At 43.0% G+C, this 18,108-nt stretch overlaps 1 protein-coding gene across 1 annotated transcript; it reads left to right on the forward strand.

The window, feature by feature from the left end:
* Nucleotides 1-3,643: 3,643 nt before the first annotated feature.
* LOC122103555 (olfactory receptor 1468-like) lies at nucleotides 3,644-9,958 on the forward strand. Its single transcript, XM_042674163.1, has 2 exons — nucleotides 3,644-4,549; nucleotides 9,911-9,958. Exons 1-2 carry the CDS (start codon nucleotides 3,644-3,646, stop codon nucleotides 9,956-9,958), a joined length of 954 nt encoding a protein of 317 aa, XP_042530097.1.
* The last annotated feature ends 8,150 nt before the right edge of the window (nucleotides 9,959-18,108 follow it).

An 18,108-nucleotide genomic window follows, 5' to 3' on the forward strand; every position in this document is an offset into this window, starting at 1 on the left:
CTAGCGCCATACTGCCCGTCCTTCCAAGCCGAGAGTCCTGACTTCTTAGGCTGTTTGATGTTCTGCAGAACAAGTTCCCAGGTATGCCAGCTTTCCCCTTTGCAATATCTCTACTTCCCAAGACTTGCCCACATTATAGAAGTGTTCTGGTTTAAGGATCACCGTGATCATCTTTTCATGAATGAGAGGGTGACTCTTGCTCCCAAGGATTCTCTCATGACCCTCTCCTTTCAATTCAATACAGTAGTTATTAAACTTTTTGTTTACTTTTAGATCCACCTGTTTAACTTTAATAAATTAGGAAACACATCTACTATCAGAGATTGTGATTCAATTTATCTGTAGGACCTCAGGAATCTCCTTTTCCTGGTACTGAGGTTTGACTCAAGTCCTTTTACCTTCTAGGTTGATGTTCTACCACACTTCCAACCCTGTTTAGCTGTTGGTTATTATTTTTAGCTAGGACTTTTCTTGGGCTCACCTTGACCTGTGATCCCAAGTAGCTAGGATTATAGACATGTGCCATGTGCCCAGTTTCACAATCTTTTTTTAAACACAATGCATGTACTTGCTACTGAGAAGCCATCTACTGGCTGCAGTCCATTGACCCAATCTGTTGACATCATCTGCTTATTCATTTGGAATATAAAAATTGAGCTGCAGAACCAAGATCATTCTTAATGGGACCAAGGTGACACCCATATATAATAAGCGTTAGATACATTCCCCTTTGTGATTCATGTGTGTGGTCCAGTACTGCAGGTTCCCTGCTGAGAAGATAGGAAAGTCCCAGGGTCACCAGTGGGAAGGCCTCAGGCTGTGATCCCTCACCAAACTCATACACATCAAACTCCTACTCAAGAGAAGCAGAGAGCAGAAAAACAAGGCACAGGATTTTCCCTACACAGTACTTCTCTCTCCAATGCCAATACATAATACCTAAATGTTCACAGGGTTTGTGCACCTGACTTAAACCTCATCAGCAGGCTGATGACCCCAGCATTTGGGTACAGTTAAGTGGTTTTGCTAAAGAGCCTCCCATACCTCTCTTCTGCCTTCTTTGTTAGACTTGAGGTAGCAGAGGTAAGCATTCATTAGTCAGGGGTACCCAGAAGGAAGCACAATTGAAGCGTGCCATATGTACTTGAATGTATCTGTCTGTATGTGAGAGAGACAGACAAACACAGAGGCAGACAGATGGATAGGGACAGTCACAGAGGCAGAGGAAGATTTATTGTGAGCAATGTCACACAATCTGCAAGGCTGGCTATCAGATAAGGTTTATAGCACAAAAACAAGCCTGAAAAGAGATGCTGTACTCTGGAGTCTTGAGGCACAATTTTTTCCTCAAGAGACTGCATATTTTACTCTGAATTTCTTCAACTGATTCTTAGGAAGCATAATCTACTTCAGTCCAAGTCTACCTATTTCAGTGTAAATGATACTATAAAATACTTGCACAGCAACAACCAGACTTAATAGCTGACAAAAAATTTACCAGATCCTAACTCCGATGATGCAGAAAATTAACCATCATATATAAAAGTAAGTCATCAAGGGAAGGTTGGATGAAATATGCTTTCTTTTACTTTCCCATCATTTATACAATTCTCAACCTGATTATTTTTCTGACATTAGTCTCAGTATAAGATCCTCTGTAGTGGGGCTGGGAAAGTGGCTCAGTGGTAGAGTGCTTGCCTCACATGTATGAGGCCCTAGGTTCGATGCCTCAGTGCCACATAAACAGAAAAAGCGGGAAGCAGCACTGTGGCTCAAGTGGTAGAGAGCTTGCCTTGAGCTGAAGAGCTGAAGCACAGTGCCCAGGCCCAGAGTTCAAGCCCCATAACCACAAAAAAAAAAAAGTAAAGAAAAGAAAAGAAGAGATCGTCTGTACTGCAGGATGCTGGTGGATCACACTTGCAATCCTAGCTACTCAGGAAGTTGAGATCTGAGGAACTTGGTAACAAGCCAGCCTAGGAAGAAAAGTACATGAGACTCTTATCTCCAACTAACTACCAGAAAACCGAAAGCAGCACTGTGTCAGAGAACTAGCCATAAGTGAAAGAGCTCAGGGACAGCACCCAGGCTCTCAGTTCAAGCCCCACAAGCAATAAAAAAAACAACCTACAAAGATCATCTGTACTGCATATGAGAAAATCTGAAGACACTACTGCTGCTGAAGAGAGTAACTATAGCTGATATACCTTAATATTCTTCATAAACACAAAATCAAACCTTCCAGTTTGAACATAGAGTCTCAAAATCCACTGCTTAAGTCTAGTAGGTTTGTATTCATGAAAGATTTAACAGATTTAATAGAAATTGCTGCCTTTAAGTTGAAGGATTCTACACTTGGGGCCATTTCACAGCCTACATAATCATGAAACACTGGCTACATCCAGGCATGTGGTGCTGGCCTTGCTGTATTCATGAAGGCAGAGGGCTTTTTCTGCATGGAGTTTCCAGTGTGGTAGGAAGACAGCTTCAAACAAGTGACCAATGGCATTGAGTGTGAAGAGGTGAGTTCAGGATGCTGTAGGAGCATATCCACAAGTCTGGAGAAGCAGAGCAGTGTTAGCTGTGCAAATGCCAGGTTATTAAGATCACTGTAAGGAAGCCTCGTGAACAGCAACAGATGGGACAACGCGATGGGCTGGGAGAGACAGTAGGGGCTGTAAACAAGGGGCAGGAAAAAGGACTTTGCAGCCTAGGTTCACTGCAGCATGACATGCCAGTGTGTCTGTGGAGATAAGCACAGGTCAGGCGCTGGAACTTCATCGGAGTTCTTGAAAGAAATTCTGTGCTTATCTTAAGAGCTGTGATAATCCCCTGAAGCACTAATCAGGAAAGAGATGATCACATTTCCATCTTAGAATGCCACCGAGTGAAAGGAAAAAGAGATAGAGACATGGGCACAGGGACATAATTGAGAGTCTGCTTCAGTCATCCAAGAGAGACCAGGTGTCGCTCTGTTCTGGGAAGGAGGAGGTCTCACAGTAAGAGATGAATGAAGTAAGAGAATGAAGGAGGCTATCCAGAGCGTTCACTCAATGAGAGTTGAAGGTAAGGAAAGAGTGAGTGGAAGAATATTCATTTTGGGTCTGTTGAGCTTAATATACCTGTGATGCCTTTACAGGATGGACAGCTGTTAATGAGATTTAGAGTTCTGCAGCACAGGGAGACATTTATACCTGAGTGTTAAATAGTGATGTAAAACACTGGAGTAGATGAGTATTTCTTTATACAGTATTATAAGAGGATAGTGTTTGGGGGGAGGGAAGAAGCCTTCAGGATCATTAAATATGAGATATGGAGAGAGCCAGAGTCCATTACAGTTGCAGGATTACTGGTCGGGCAGGTAAGAAAAGACAATTGCATTCTGGGATTCAACATCAGAGAGATAAACATTCAGGATACTTGTAGAATACTGAAAGATGCCAAAGAAAGTTAAGACAAGTCATAAAGGATTACACTGATTTTACTCACTTGACATTTAAGGGGCATAATTATTGGGATGCAGATGAAACAATTCATTGTAAAAGACCAATCACAAACATAGTAATATAATAGTTAATATTTGGAGTTTTGAAAGGAAAAAATAAAATTAAATCTTATTATATCTTAAAGATATTGGGAACAGAGCATGACAACAAGGAATCAAACTACCATCTCTGAGTTTCTCCTCCTGGGCCTGCCCATCCAACAAGAACACCAACACCTGTTCTATGCCCTGTTCCTAACCATGTACCTCGTCACTGTCCTGGGGAACCTCCTCATTGTGGTTCTCATTCGACTAGACACCCATCTCCACACACCCATGTACTGGTTTCTTAGTAACTTGTCCTTCTCTGACCTCTGCTTCTCCTCTGTCACAATGCCCAAACTCTTGCAGAACATGCAGAGCCCAGTCCCAGCCATCCCCTACTCAGGCTGCCTGACACAGATGTACTTCTTCCTGTATTTTGGAGACCTGGAGAGTTTTCTCCTTTTGGCCATGGCCTATGACCGCTACGTGGCCATCTGCTTCCCCCTGCACTACACCAGCATCATGAGCCCCAAGCTGTGTGTGGGAATGATGGCGCTGTCCTGGGTGCTGACCACATTCCATGCCATGTTGCACACCTTGCTGGCCACCAGATTGACTTTCTGTAACAACATAATTCCCCATTTCTTCTGTGACCTGTCTGCTCTGCTGAAGCTGGCCTGCTCCGACACTCACATCAATGAGTTGGTGATCTTCATCATGGGAGGTCTAATATTTGTGACTCCCTTCCTACTCATCCTCTTATCCTATGCAAGAATTGTTTCCTCCATCCTCAGGGTTCCTTCCACACGAAGCATCCACAGGGTCTTCTCCACTTGTGGCTCCCATCTGTCTGTGGTGTCCCTGTTCTATGGGACATGCTCTGCACTCTACTTAGGTCCATCAGCCAATAATTCTACCATGAAGGAGACTGTCATGGCGATGATGTACACAGTGGTGACCCCCATGCTGAACCCCTTCATCTACAGCCTCAGGAACAGAGACATGAATGGTGCCTTGAGAAGAGTCTTTTGCAAGATGAAATTTCACTTCCACTTATGATGGTAACATTTGAAATGTTTGCATAATTTTATCCAGTGAATGTGGTGATTCTAGTATTGGAGTATTATTCCAGTTTTTTTTTTCTCATCACCATGGGAGCTTGTGTTGAACAAGCATGCTGCATAAAATTAGTCCATTTATATAAAAAGAGGAGTTTCAATGGAGGAATTGAACTCACTTCTTGTGTAAAAGCACCTTGTCATTGCAATGTACAGAAGCCTTTTCTCTACATTTTTTCCTAGTATTTACATATGAGTAGATTTTGTAGTTAGGTCTATAATACGCATTGAGTTGATTTTCTTCCTGAAGTAAGAGAGGTCTAATTTCACTCTTGAATTGGAAATTCAATTTTCCCAGCATCATTTATTGCAAATACTGTCTTTTCTCCAGTGTGTGTGTTCTGAGCACCTTAGTTGGATATCAGTTGAGAAGGGACCTATGAGTTTACCTCGAGTATCTATTCTGTTTTTTTGATCCATGTATCTAATTATATATCAGCACCACACTATTTGATTACTATGTACAAACTTATGCATGAATACATATGCATGAATTGAAAAAATCTAGGAAGGATTTCAAGAAATAATCTATGTATGTACATATTTATTTCATAATGAAGTATTTTAACTCTATGTAGTATTTATTCCCTATCTGAGCATTTTTTTACTGGATTCTTATACTTTCCCTCTTTACAAGGAAAAGCAATTATTTTTATTCAGAATGACTAATCACATATATTTTAAACTAATTTCACTCACAAGAAATCTTAAAAATAAAAATTTAACTACCCTAAATGACAAACTACTTGGGAACAGAGAGTTAATGGTCAGAAAATGATATATTAGTACCAGCAGTACCAAGAAAAAAATACAGGTTTGGATGCCCCAAATTGTCCTTATATTTGAAACATCTACTTTCTCTTATTAAGAGAAATATAGTACAATTTCCACAGCAAAACAAACATCTCTGTTACATAAACATTGGCTTTGTTCATACTCCATCTAGACATGAGCTTGAGATTTTAATTCAAATGTTTCTCACCTCAGACTTTTAGACATAGACTTCCATTAAATGCTTCAGCAGAAAAATGCATTCAAATCCTTCATTTATAGATAAGCTTCCAATATGTGGTTGATGTTTAGTTGCAGTTCACAAATCCCTTTATTCCTCTTGGAGCTGAAGTGTGGGCCACACAGATAACGTAGTGGGAATGTCATTTGTATAATGACTGAAGCTAAAACTTAATTAATGCTGGCTTTGGAGCCTGGGAGAAGAGAGGGGCTGCTTATGAGGGAGGGCAGGATTAGAGATGTCTCAAACCTTTGCCAATTTCATTTGCTTATTTAAAAGACTGAGAAGGTGAGAATATTCACCCAGTGTGTGGCAGAGGGTAGATAAATAAAGACAAGCAACATCCCAATGACCCCTCAGGCATCATTCCACCCAACTTCTCCCCTCGTTCATCCTCAGCACCCTTGTGCAATGCCTAGTGGATTATCTCTCTCTTATTCTCACTCTATAACTTTTCTTTGAATCATGTTTACTGTTGGTCTCCATTATTACGTAGAAGGTGTGCATGATCACTCATTGCACATTTGGGGAAAGACCCCCACCTCAGGGGAATGCAGAGCAAGAGGAAGTTATTTTCCTGCCTAATATCAAAACACTCTGTGATTAGTAATTTTTTCCCTTATCTAAACCAAATTCCTTCAGAAGAACTTTAAAACCATGGTCCTGTCTAGATGCTGATTTGTCTTCTCTATCCATTAAAGAATTAAAAGGAGCCAGGCACCGGTGGCTCACACCTGTAATCCTAGCCACTCAAGAGGCTGAGATCTGAGGATCTCGGTTCAAAGCCAGCCTGGGCAGGAAAGTCCATGAGACTCTTATCTCCAATAAACCACTAGAAAACCAGAAGTGGTGCCGTGGCTCAAGCGGTAGAGTGCTTGCCTTGAGCTGAAGAGCTGAGGGACAGTGCCCAGGCCCAGAGTTCAGGCCCCACGACCGGACCCAAAAAATAAAAAATTAAAAAATTAAAAAAAGAAATACCATCAAAGCTAGGTATGGTGGCACATGCCTATAATCCTAGCAGTTAGAAGGCAAAGGTAGGGCTGGGAAGGTGGCTCAGTGGTAGAGCGCTTGCCTTGCATGCTCGAGGCCCTGGGGTAGGGCTGGGAAGGTGGCTCAGTGGTAGAGCGCTTGCCTTGCATGCTCGAGGCCCTGGGTTCGATTCCTCAGCACCACATAAGCAAAAAGAAAAAAGCCGGAAGTGGCGCTGTGGCTCAAGTGGTAGAGCGCTAGCCTTGAGCTGAAGAGCTGAGGGACAGCACCCAGGCCCAGAGTTCAAGCCCCACGACCAACCAAAAAAGAAAAAAGAATTAAAAGGCAGGAAAATGTTTAAGATAAACAGGGTAAGTTTATTTGAAAGTGAAAGGAAAGCAAAGAAAGTAGAAACTCTGCATCACGAGAGTGGACTAAGGAAGAGTTCAATTTCATCCTCTCAGGGGCGGTTTCTACAGTATGGTGCTACACCTATAGCTCTTCTCTGAGCTTTGTGCTAATCAGTTGATGGGTTGATGGCTCTTTTATTGGTTGAGCAGGCACCCAGGGCATTACAGGAAGCAGCAGCATTCGACCAGGAAGAAACATTTCAACAGGAGGCACTACAGGTACAAGAAAAAAAAACAAGATAGGACACATGTCTGCCACCCTTATCCCTACCTACCTAACAATTCTCCTTTCTCTCTCATGAAGAATCTGACACCAGAGGGAAAATGTAGTTTATTAAAGCTGAGCTTCTAGATCCTTTTGGCCTGGATCTCACTAACTGTTCTCATGTAGAGAGCTGCGAGAGGCCACACCTGGAAGATGGCGCCGGCTTCCGCCCTCCGCGGATGGCGAGTGCTCTTTGTGGTAAACAACTCCTTATATGGCTAAGGCAAAGAATCTGGCTTGCTTCCGAGCACCTGAACCTATTGGTGGTTCCCACGTGGCATATCAGGGTTGGCTACCCAGCGGGTACTTAAGGCTGTGGGGAATTCTCCCCGGGGTTGGGGTCAGAAGATTACTCAAAGGTCCTGAATAAACTGCAGAGAGAAGAGCTCGGTGTCGTGTCTTCCTTGCTGGTCGAGGCGGTCGTGACATTCTCACAGAACAGAGACCTGTCCCCCAAGAAGCTGAGGAGCCCCTGCCTTTGGCTCATGCTATCCCAGTTCCATGAATGGCCTACCAATAGAAAGTTAGACTGCTGCCATCCTAAAAGGCAAGTGGAGAACAAAGTATCTGGTCAGCCCCATGGGAGAATGGCATACAGCCGGAATGGATTCCAGCCACCTGGAACCAGTGCTCCTCAAAATGATATTTGAAGTGGCCTGGAATTTCTTAGATTAAAAGAAAAATGAGTAGAGCAGGAGTTCACAGGCAACTCATTGACACAGTTGCACTGGTGGACAGGAGCAGAGGAAGCGGTGGATTAGTGATCTGTCATTTCTGTTCTATTTTCTAGGCAAAGACTACAATGATCCATGTTCTTTATTATCTTTACAGCATCAGGGGTCATGGGTCTGAATTACCTGGGTGACTGTATTCTCATGGCTTGTGCTCCCAGGGTTATTAGTTTTGTGAACTTATTTCAACTTTGTGTGTATGGATGTGATATTTTCAATCTTGTTATCCAAGAGCTCTCACGCTAGGCTGGGCTATGGTTCAGAGGGTAAGCATAGTGGCTGTTTCTCTGGCCTTTCCAGAATAATGCTAAAAAAACAGTTGCTGAGAAAGAATGCTTCAGTCTTTAAAGAGAAAAAGTGATAAACACAAAATGGTAAAAATGACAAATGGCTGACAACTCAAATTGTATAAAGGAATATGTATCTTGAGATAAATTCCTTCGTTCTTTGACTCTAGTCCATCTTCCCTAGGTGGCCACTGCTAGTTTCTCATATATCCTTTGAGATTTTTTTTAATGAATGGATTAACATATTTGTAAATGGATTAACATATTTGGGAATATATATATATGTATGTTGGTGATTTACGTATGTGCATCTGCATATACTGCAATATCATGCAGTGTTTTGTTTTGTTTTCATCACATTTCCTGGCCCATAGCTCTTAAATCCCTTGGCATCTCCACAGCAGCTCTGTGTGGAATGGCATGGTGACTTGGAGGTGGATGACTTCAAGATGGAGGCTGTCAGAAGCAGCAGCCATGTGATTAGAAGGTTGGAACTTTGAATCTTAATTAAGAATCTTAATTCCCAACTTCTAAAGAAGGGAGAGAGGCTGAAGACTGAACCTAATACCAGTGACTCATGATTTAATTAACTATGCCAACACAATTAAGCCTCTTTAAAACCCAAAAAGAATATGGCTGGGGTAGGACTTCCAGATAGCTAAACAGGTGGAAGTTCCTGGATAGTTGTAGTCTGGAGAAGTTGTGGGAACTCTGTACCTGTTCCCATATGCCTCACCCTACCTATCTCTTCCACTTGGCTGTCCATCTGCATCTTTTGTAACAGATGGACAGATTAAACTGCTTCCCTGAATGCCATGAGCTATTCTAGCACATTAATCAAACATGGGGAGAAAGTATAGGAACCCTAATTTTCAGCTGTGGTTTGCAATTAGTACCTGAAGTAGAAAAAAGACAGTCCTTAAAGACCCAGTCCTCAATCTGTGGGATCTAAGAAAAAGGGCTGAAGTTATTTTAAATTCAACACCTACTGGAGGCCCCCACAGACCAAATCAAACCAAAATGAAGTCACAGTAAAGGTTACATCATCAAACTGAAACCTTAAGAAGACAGATCTCAAAGTAGACCAGTTTTTCCTGAGAGCAGGAAATTCCAGTCCACCTGAGTCAATGTGATCAGGAAATCCCTCAGCTTTTATACTTACAAGAAAGGTAACCCGATACTAACCAATCGCATTTTTTTTTCTATTGCTCTGTACTGCCAAGGCCCAGTGGGAGCACTCCTACTGTATGGGAAGGAGGCTGCCCAGGTTGAATAACCATGAATGTCAATTAGATCTATAGTTCAATTGGTTTTAGTTTTGTCTTTTGATGGATACAATTTCTAGGAACATAGTGTGAGAATTGAGATTTAGGCCAGCAACACTGCCCTTCAAAGAGGCAGTACCAATTATTATAGACTACAGAGAATAACAACCTAGCCACTTTTCTCCCCCAGGGTAGGCCCAGAGATAAAAATAAACTTAAAAAAGTAATTTTGAGGTGCATTTCACTCGTTATTTGTAAGAACTGCAGAGATAACTTCAAATATCTTGAAGCCATCTGTGTTTCAAGGACAGATGTGTAAACGTCCAGCTACTCAATCTCAGAATTCCTGGCCCCCCCACCCCCGACAAAAAATAAAAAGACCATTTCCCAGATGAAGTCGTCCCTGCAGCACCAAAGATGGCAACCTGGACTTCAGCCTCCCCCTGCGCATGCTCCATAGGCCTTATAGGCCCACCCTAGCCCCACCTTTTGTAGCCAGCCAATAGCAGGGCTGGGAAGCCGGGCTCAACCCCGCCCTACGGAGCTGCGGATTCCTCCGAGAGTGTGACACCGCATGACCAGGAGAGGGCGCTCTAGCACTAGATTTTACTTAACATGAAGTCCAGAAGCGTGGAATGGAGGAGGTATCTGCGGTTCCCTGAGGATGGTTTGGGAAAGGGGCACACAGGACCCCTTTCAGTCTTCACGTGTTAGTGGCCCAATGGGGACATATGTGTGTCCAGCATCGACTGAATGTGAATTCTAGTGTATGCAAATTTACCTTAACGGAGCGTATTAGATTAAACTAAATTTATGCTGTGAGTCCTTAGATCATAAATTGCACCCCAAAAGTCGTCCCTTAGTGACAGCAGCTGAACGTCAGTCAATGACAGGCCACAGTCTGTCCCTCACTTCCCTTTCTTACGGGTGTGTGCACATCAGAGCATTTGGCAGCCCGGGAATGCGGTGAGCATTCTGATAGCTTCTCAATTCCAGCATCTTGACTCGAAGCCAATTATGATGGGATTTGTTGTCATCTTGTCGCTCATTCTACAAGTGCCAAGAGAAGCTGAAAAACCCTGATCTGAAGGACAGCTGTTCAAAGCCAGCCTAGACAGAAAAAACCATGAGACTTTTCTCCAATTAAGCAGACAAAGGCTGGAGGTGGAGGTATGACTCACGTGGTGGACAGTCTTGAGTGAAAAAGGTCAGGTCCCAGTACCAGGACTAAATAAATAGGCACTGGCCTATTCCAAAGCAAGATGCTTTTATACTTCGTACTCAAAAGAACACTATAAATGAAGAAATAATGCAACAGAGAGCCCGAGGCTACCAGCAGCTAATTTTGGGGAGTGACTAAAAAGTCTGTGAGGGATGGAGTTCATGGGAGATAAAAGAGTTCACTCAGAGAGCTTATTCAGGTCCATTGCAGACCCAATTTATACTCTCTAGTGATAAAGGTTATTTCTCATTCTGATGCAGGGAAGAAATGCCTCCCACAGGAAACGTTGAGGCTTGCTGTAGGTAGAAAAGAAATAGCATAAATGACTCCAACAACTACTATTTTCTCAAGTGACTTTACCCTGCAATCATCAATATGGCTCACTGGGCTTTTTTCACTCTACCACTTGAGCCACACCTCCACTTCTGGGTTTCTGCTGCTTACCTGGAGATAAGAGTCTCCCTGATTTGTCTTCCCCAGGCTGGCTTGGAACTGGTATCCTCAAGTCTCAGCTTCCTGAGTAACTAGGATTATGGACATGAGCCACTGGCATCTGGCTCCAATTTACCTTCTCAGCACATTTTGAGCTGGTCCATCCTTGAATTCCTTCCCCTATTTCTACTCTTTCTCTTTTTTTTACTTAATTCTAGACCAAAAAGCTGAAAAGCATACGAAAGTTTTCTCAATGTGCTTTTCTCTGATTTCTCAAACATTAAGACTTGTCAATGCTTGCACATGCATTTCTCAGTGTAGATTTAAAATGCATAGACATGTTGCAGACCCTTTCTGAGTTAGCTGCAGATAAGGTACCCCATATATCTACAAGAGTGTGTGTCCCCAAAAGCAGGGGCAACTCTTATATGACCACAGCACCGTTGTCCAAATCAGGATGCCCTTCCAGGAACCCATGGCTCTCACCTGTAATCCTAGCTACTCAGGAGACTGAGATCTGGAGGATTGAAGTTTGAAGCTAGCAAGGGCCTAAAATTCCACAAGACTCCATCTTTAAAATAACCGGCAAAAAAGAGGAATGGAGGCCTGCTCAAGTGGTAGGGCACCAGCAAAGCAAGTACCCTGAGTTAAAACCATGGTGCTGGCAAAAAAAAATAAAAATAAAAGACAGGAAGTCATTACTGATATAATGCTATTATCAGACCTTTGGATCTTCAGATTTTGCCAACTACTCCCTTATTTTCCTTTGCAGGGAAAGAAAATCCTGAAGTGTGCTTTTCATTCGGTTGTCACACTCTTCTGGTCCCCTTTGATGTGGTTTCATGCTGATACCTTTGTGGGAGAGTCCAGCCTAACTAAGCAGCACAATGTCTCTAGGCTGGTTGTCTGCTATGTCCTCGTGTTGAGAACCAGAGGGTTGCTGATCTTTTTCCAGTGTGTCCAGGCCTGAAGCCAGGGACTCCCTTGTGAGGGTTGGTCCCTTCTCTGGCCTTGGCTCATATAGTAGAACGCTTTGGTGTTTGCCGTCTTCTCCCCTTCAGTTCTGAGTATGAACTATGGGCAGGGACTTTTGAGAATCTCAGTCTCTTACACGTGAATTTTGGTTACTTCAAGGTCCCGACATTTTTTTTTTTTTAGTTTATTCTGCTTTGCTCCCACTGTAATTGCCAAACATGAACATCAGTGGTTTCCATCGGTTGCAGAAATTCCGTAGCGATCATCTCTGAATATCTCTTTTTTCTCATTAACGCTGTCTTTTCCTTTGGAAATTATGAAGTTTGTTTTGTGAACTGTCTTGTCTCTGATCTCATGGTGTTTCCCATATCCAGTTCGTTTTTATTTCCTTTTTTGCAAAACTTAGGGTGGCACTAAGGACCTTGTATGTGCTTAGGTCGGTGATCCATCATTTGACCCATGTCCCCTGGTAATTTCTTGTCTCTATTGTGTTAGACCAAGTTTGCCCAGACTGGTTAAACTTGCTATCCTCCTGCCTCAGTCTCCTGAGTAGCTGGAATTATAGGCATGTACGACCATGCCTGGCTCAGTTTTTGAGTCTTCATCATAGCATGTGGTAGATATTTGTGATAGCATATATTCCCACCACTCCTATCAGCATTGACATTAACTTTTTGTTATTGGTTTCAGTATTCTTTCCAGATGTTCTCTTAGTATCTGCAGACAAAACTGCACCAGTGATGGTGGTGTGTCATTTCCCCATGACTTCATCCAGACTTGCTTAAATTATAAGCCTACTTAGTACTGATGTCACACGCCTGTAGTCCTAGCTACTCAAAAGGTTGGGAACTGGAAGATTATAGTTGGGAGCCAGCCCTGGCAGACTCCATTTCAGATTAATCAGCAAAATGCTGAACTGGAGGCATGCCTCAAGTGGTAGACCCAAGGAAACTGAGTGAGCTCAAAGACCTGAGTTCAAGAACTGGAACACACCAAAACAAAATAGGACTGGCATCCAATAGATGCCAAAGCCATCCTTTTAATTGAGGATTATGGTTAGGAGACACACAAAATGGAAATACGCATGTTTTACTTACAGATCCTGAGGGCTCCTGACACACCAGGAGGCCACGAACACACGGGGCTCGGGGAGCATGTGGAGGGAGAGCATGAGGGCTCCTTGTGCCAGGATCCTTCTTGGGCTCCAGGCCATCATCCCATGGACAGTGTTAATGAGTAGGCTTACAGCAAGCAGAAACAGTTCCCAGAAGGTCATTCTGTGACCAAGACAGGGCCACTGTGACCTATCTACATAGTCCATTCAGGCCGTGGCTCCACAGAGTCAGTGACACAAGGCGGATCTAGCTGTCCCCTAGCAACGTGGCCACCAGGGAGCCATTGTATCAGGCAGATATTTAGGTCGACCACATTGAAGAACTGGGGGGAGGGAGGGCGAATTAGAAACCATATCAGGGTGACTAAGTCCTGCTGCTGCCTTGAAAAGGTCCAGATTCTATTGAAAACAGATGTAGAGGCATCTGAGCCTGCTGAGGAATGATAAGAATTCTCCACAAATGCTACAGGTTCTAATCTAGCCTCTGGCTCATATGGTTGTCTTTCCCCAGGGCTTGACAGCTTTGCTTCATGACTTCGACTTTGTGGTTCATCCATGGGATTCCAGCTGTTGGATCTGAGGATGCTGTGCTGAGACATGGCCTTCTGACCTCCATGTCTATCTCAGTATTGCTGGCATCGTAATCAGCTGAAGTAGAATTACTTTACCAAGGTAGAATTCCTCCCCCCCACACACACACCCCAAAATGAGTATTCATGAATTCATTCTTAAATATTTCTACCAAAGAGTTTTTGTTCTGTTTGCTTTTGTGGGTTTTCTTTTTTTTCTTTTTTTTTTTTTTTTTTTTTGGTGGTTGTTTGTTTTGGTCGGTCATTCATGGCATTTGAACTCTGGGTGCTGTTTCTGAGCTCTTTCACTTAAGGCTAGCACGCTACTACTTGAGCCACAGCACCACTTCCAGTTTTCTGGTGGTTAATTGGAAATAAGAGTCTAATGCCTTCCTGCAAAGAAACACAAGGTGTACTTTGTATACATTAAGAAATATGTCTTACTCTTATCTCCAACTAATCACACAAAAAAATCTGAAAGTGGTACTGTAGTTCAAGTGGTAGAGTGTTAGCCTGGAACAAAAAGATGCTCAGGGACAGCTCCCAAGCCCACAGTTCAAGCCCAAGAACAGAAAAAGCAAAATAATAAGAATCTCAGCTACTCAGGAGGCTAAGATCTGAAGATCACAGTTCAAAAAGCCAGCCTGGGCAAGAAAACCATAAGACTCTTATTTCTAATTAACCACCAAAAAGCCAGAAGTGGAGCTGTGGCTCAAATGGTAGAGCACTAGCCTTGAGTATTCGAGCTCCAGGTTAGGCACAAAAAAAAAAAGAAAGAAAGAAAGAAAGGAAAGGAAATACGTCTTATATATATTGCAGCATTCAAAGAAATGATATGGATAAAGATGGACTCTGATAGCATGTAATACAGGGTAATTTAACTAGCTTAGAGTGGCCAAATATAAGCCACGCATGGGTGGCTCACACCTGTAATCCTAGCTACTCAGAAAGCTGAGATCTGAGGATCATGGCTCAAAGCCAGCCCAGGCATGAAAGCCCATGAGACTCTTACCTCCAGTTAACCATTCAAGAATCCAGAAATGGTGCTGTGGCTCAAGTGGTGGAGCACTAGCCTTGAGAAAAATAGCTAAGGGACAGTGCCCAGGCCCTAAGTTCTAGCCTGGCAGAAAAGAAAGAAAGAAAGAAAGAAAGAAAGAAAGGAAGGAAGGAAGGAAGGAAGGAAGGAAGGAAGGAAGGAAGGAAGGAAGGAAGAAAGAAAGAAAGAAAGAAAGAAAGAAAGAAAGAAAGAAAGAAAGAAAGAAAAGAAAGGAAGGAAGGAAGGAAGGAAGGAAAAAGAAAGAAGAAAGAGAGAGAGAGAGAGGAAGGGAGGGAGGGAGGGAGGGAGAGAGGGAGGGAGGGAGGGAGGAAGGAAGGAAGGGAGGAAGGGAGGAAGGAAAGGCTAGACTCCCTGCCTCCATTTTACATCTGTCTTCACTCTGAGAAGTCACCTTGGAATCCAAGAAAGACAGGACAGATTGACGGCATCTTGTGATGAATCGAAACTGCCCCCCCCCCACACACACACACACACTACCATCCTTATTATGACTAGGAGCCACCTGAGCATCCTGAGATGGTGATCAACCTAGCCAGTACTGTGCCAGGACTGTTTAATAGCTATGCATAGCTTCCCCTTCATCCCCCAATCCTTCCTCTATAGCATCCTAAGTCCTGTGTTTGTGCCCTGAAGATGGGTGGAGGTGCTGACTGTGACTCTTCCTCTGCGTGCCTATCTGCATAGCAAACCTCCTTTCCCTGCCCTTCACTTCTCCTCTCTTTATCTGGTGGACTGGGAGTTGCCAGACGTGACATGTGGCAACCCTGGAATTGGGCCTCCAGCCTAGAACCCCAGCTACCTGCCTCCTGTGGGTGTCTCTGGAATCCAGCTCTTCACACAGTCTGATTACTAAGGAAAGAAGAGTCTGAGGAGAAGAGTCTTAGATGAGTACAGGATATACTCTGAGAAAGCAAGTGAGAAGCATATGGGGGAGAAGAGCTGGCCAAAATTGTTATCTGTGGGTTAACTATGGGAGTTGTCCTTAGTCCAGACAGGGATGAATGAAGAATCAATGTTTCAGACACCAGTGAGGAAATAACTGGTGCCAACTTGTGCCCATGTTTAATTTTTGATATACATATTTTGTTGCTTCTTACTCTGGGGGACAAAATTTAATTAAAAATTTAGAAGTGTATTTGTGGTCTCATAGTGTAATAAAGAGAAACCCACTAACTCTCCCCCAAGGTCTCTAGCTAGGATCAACATTAGGTCAAAGTCATAGCTTAAATTTACAATCTTGCGCTGTAAGCACAGCTCGTGTGGTAGAGTACCTGCCCAGCAAGTTCAAGGCCCTGGGTTCAATCCTGATACATAAAAGAAAACAATGTTGGTTTGTTGTGTGTTTGTTTTAATTTTGGACTATGGATGTCATTCGGTGCTAGGGTACTTGCCTGGCATGTAGAAGGCTCTGTGTTCTGCCCCAGATCCTAAAATCAATAAATTTATCATCTCATTGAAGCCAATGGCCCATAGCAATACTCCTGCTGCTACGGTAAATTTTTGGTCAAAAATATGGTCTAAGAAGCCTAGTGCACAAATTATCCTTTTTCTCTAGGGCTGGAGTGTAAACTGGAAAATCCCAAGAATTCAGAACAGCACACTGCATTATATAGGTGTTTTGTTTTGCTTTGTTTTCATTTAAATCTTATTTTAAAGATGAGATACAGAGGGGTAATAGTTACGTAAGTCAGGTAGTTTGTAATGAGTACATTTCTTTATAAACAGTATTACCCCCTCCCTCATTTTCCTCTCACTTTTTCCCCTACCGACTCCCCTCCCCTCAACACCATGTAGTTTTAAATCTCATTCAAAGACCCTGCTTTTGGAAGTGGCACTATGGCTCAAAGTGGTAGAGCACTGCCCTTGAGCAAAAAGAGCTCAGGGACAGTGCCTAAGCTATTGGTTCAAGTCCCATAACTGACCAAAATAATAATAACAATAACAATAATACCCTACTTTCCCACACAGTAGTTGAATTTGACATTCTTCAGGAAGAGGTTAAATTAAAATAGAAACATCAGCAATGAATAAGGTCTGGCCTTATTGGCAAAGTCACCAAACACAAACTTCTGAAATAAGGATCATAATTCCTGCACTGCCTATGCACATCAGATTGGGAAAAATGAGTAGAATGACACCTGAAATCTCTAGATAGCCTACCAGATTACATGACAATGTGTTCTGATGAATTTAAATTGACTGGAATCCCTAGTACTAAGGATAAGACTCGTAGGACTTAAGGAATCGCATATTGTTTAGTATGGTTTTAGGGAGTTCTTCAAGTTTAATGCCACCACCAGACCAGCAGTTTCCTCCTTGGGTACTTGAGGGTCAGAACACCTGTTTCCTAAGGTTACTATGAAATAATTGCTCCTCTCCCTGGAGTCTCTAGGCTTCAACTGCTCCAAGGACCTGTTCCTTCCCCACACATATTTTAGAACCATCCCGGGATAAAATTGGAAAAGTAAGATTGGCGTGCTGTGGAGAGCCTATTTGTAGGAAGCAATTCATCCTTGATTACATCTTATGAAATTTCCTCCATGTAGGCACTTTTGGGTTGATGATCGTTTCTTCACAAATGGGTTGAAGTCAGTCCCTCTTGGAGCCTCTATTCTCCCACAGGCTTGTAAAAATACTCACACTCGTGTCTCTAGGAAGGATGAAGCCAAATTCATTCTTGCGGAGTTATTCTTGAGCCCTTGATCATGTTTATTGAATGAGCTGAAACCTCCTGGTCACTAACTATTGCAATTCACCACTGGGGAAGATGACGACTGCCAAGCATGGGGCCACCACCCAGTTGCCTCTTCCTTTCCTGCTCTTACGGTTGAGCTACAGCATAGAAAGTATTGTAGACATTGTGCCTAGCTTTACACATCCTCATATCAAAATGATGTGTGTTTGATTGAAGCCTCTGAGGAAGCATTTACTGAAAAAAATATACATCAGAATCACTAGTCAACATCTTCAGCCATGAAAGATATCTGCTGCGTTATCTGTCGGTAGGGAGGAAAAAGTATCTATTTGCATTTGGAGGTTGAAACCATATTGGCTCCCTGGCAGCCCCGAAGTGAGGGTACTGGATGATCAGACCCAGTGGGACAGATGGGGTCCATACCTTCCATGTGGCCCAGATTTACAAGTGAGTTGGTATCA

This window comes from Dipodomys spectabilis, unplaced genomic scaffold (assembly GCF_019054845.1).
Source record: "Dipodomys spectabilis isolate Male_0828 unplaced genomic scaffold, ASM1905484v1 ptg000018l, whole genome shotgun sequence".
Classification (NCBI taxonomy): Eukaryota; Metazoa; Chordata; class Mammalia; order Rodentia; family Heteromyidae; genus Dipodomys; species Dipodomys spectabilis.

Coding starts and splice junctions, on each gene's coding strand:
- LOC122103555 (XM_042674163.1), top strand. CDS start 3,644: ATGACAACAAGGAATCAAACTACCATCTCTGAGTTTCTCCTCCTGGGC. Junction 4,550..9,910: donor TGAATGGTGCCTTGAGAAGA/GTCTTTTGCAAG, acceptor GTAAACGTCCAG/CTACTCAATCTCAGAATTCC.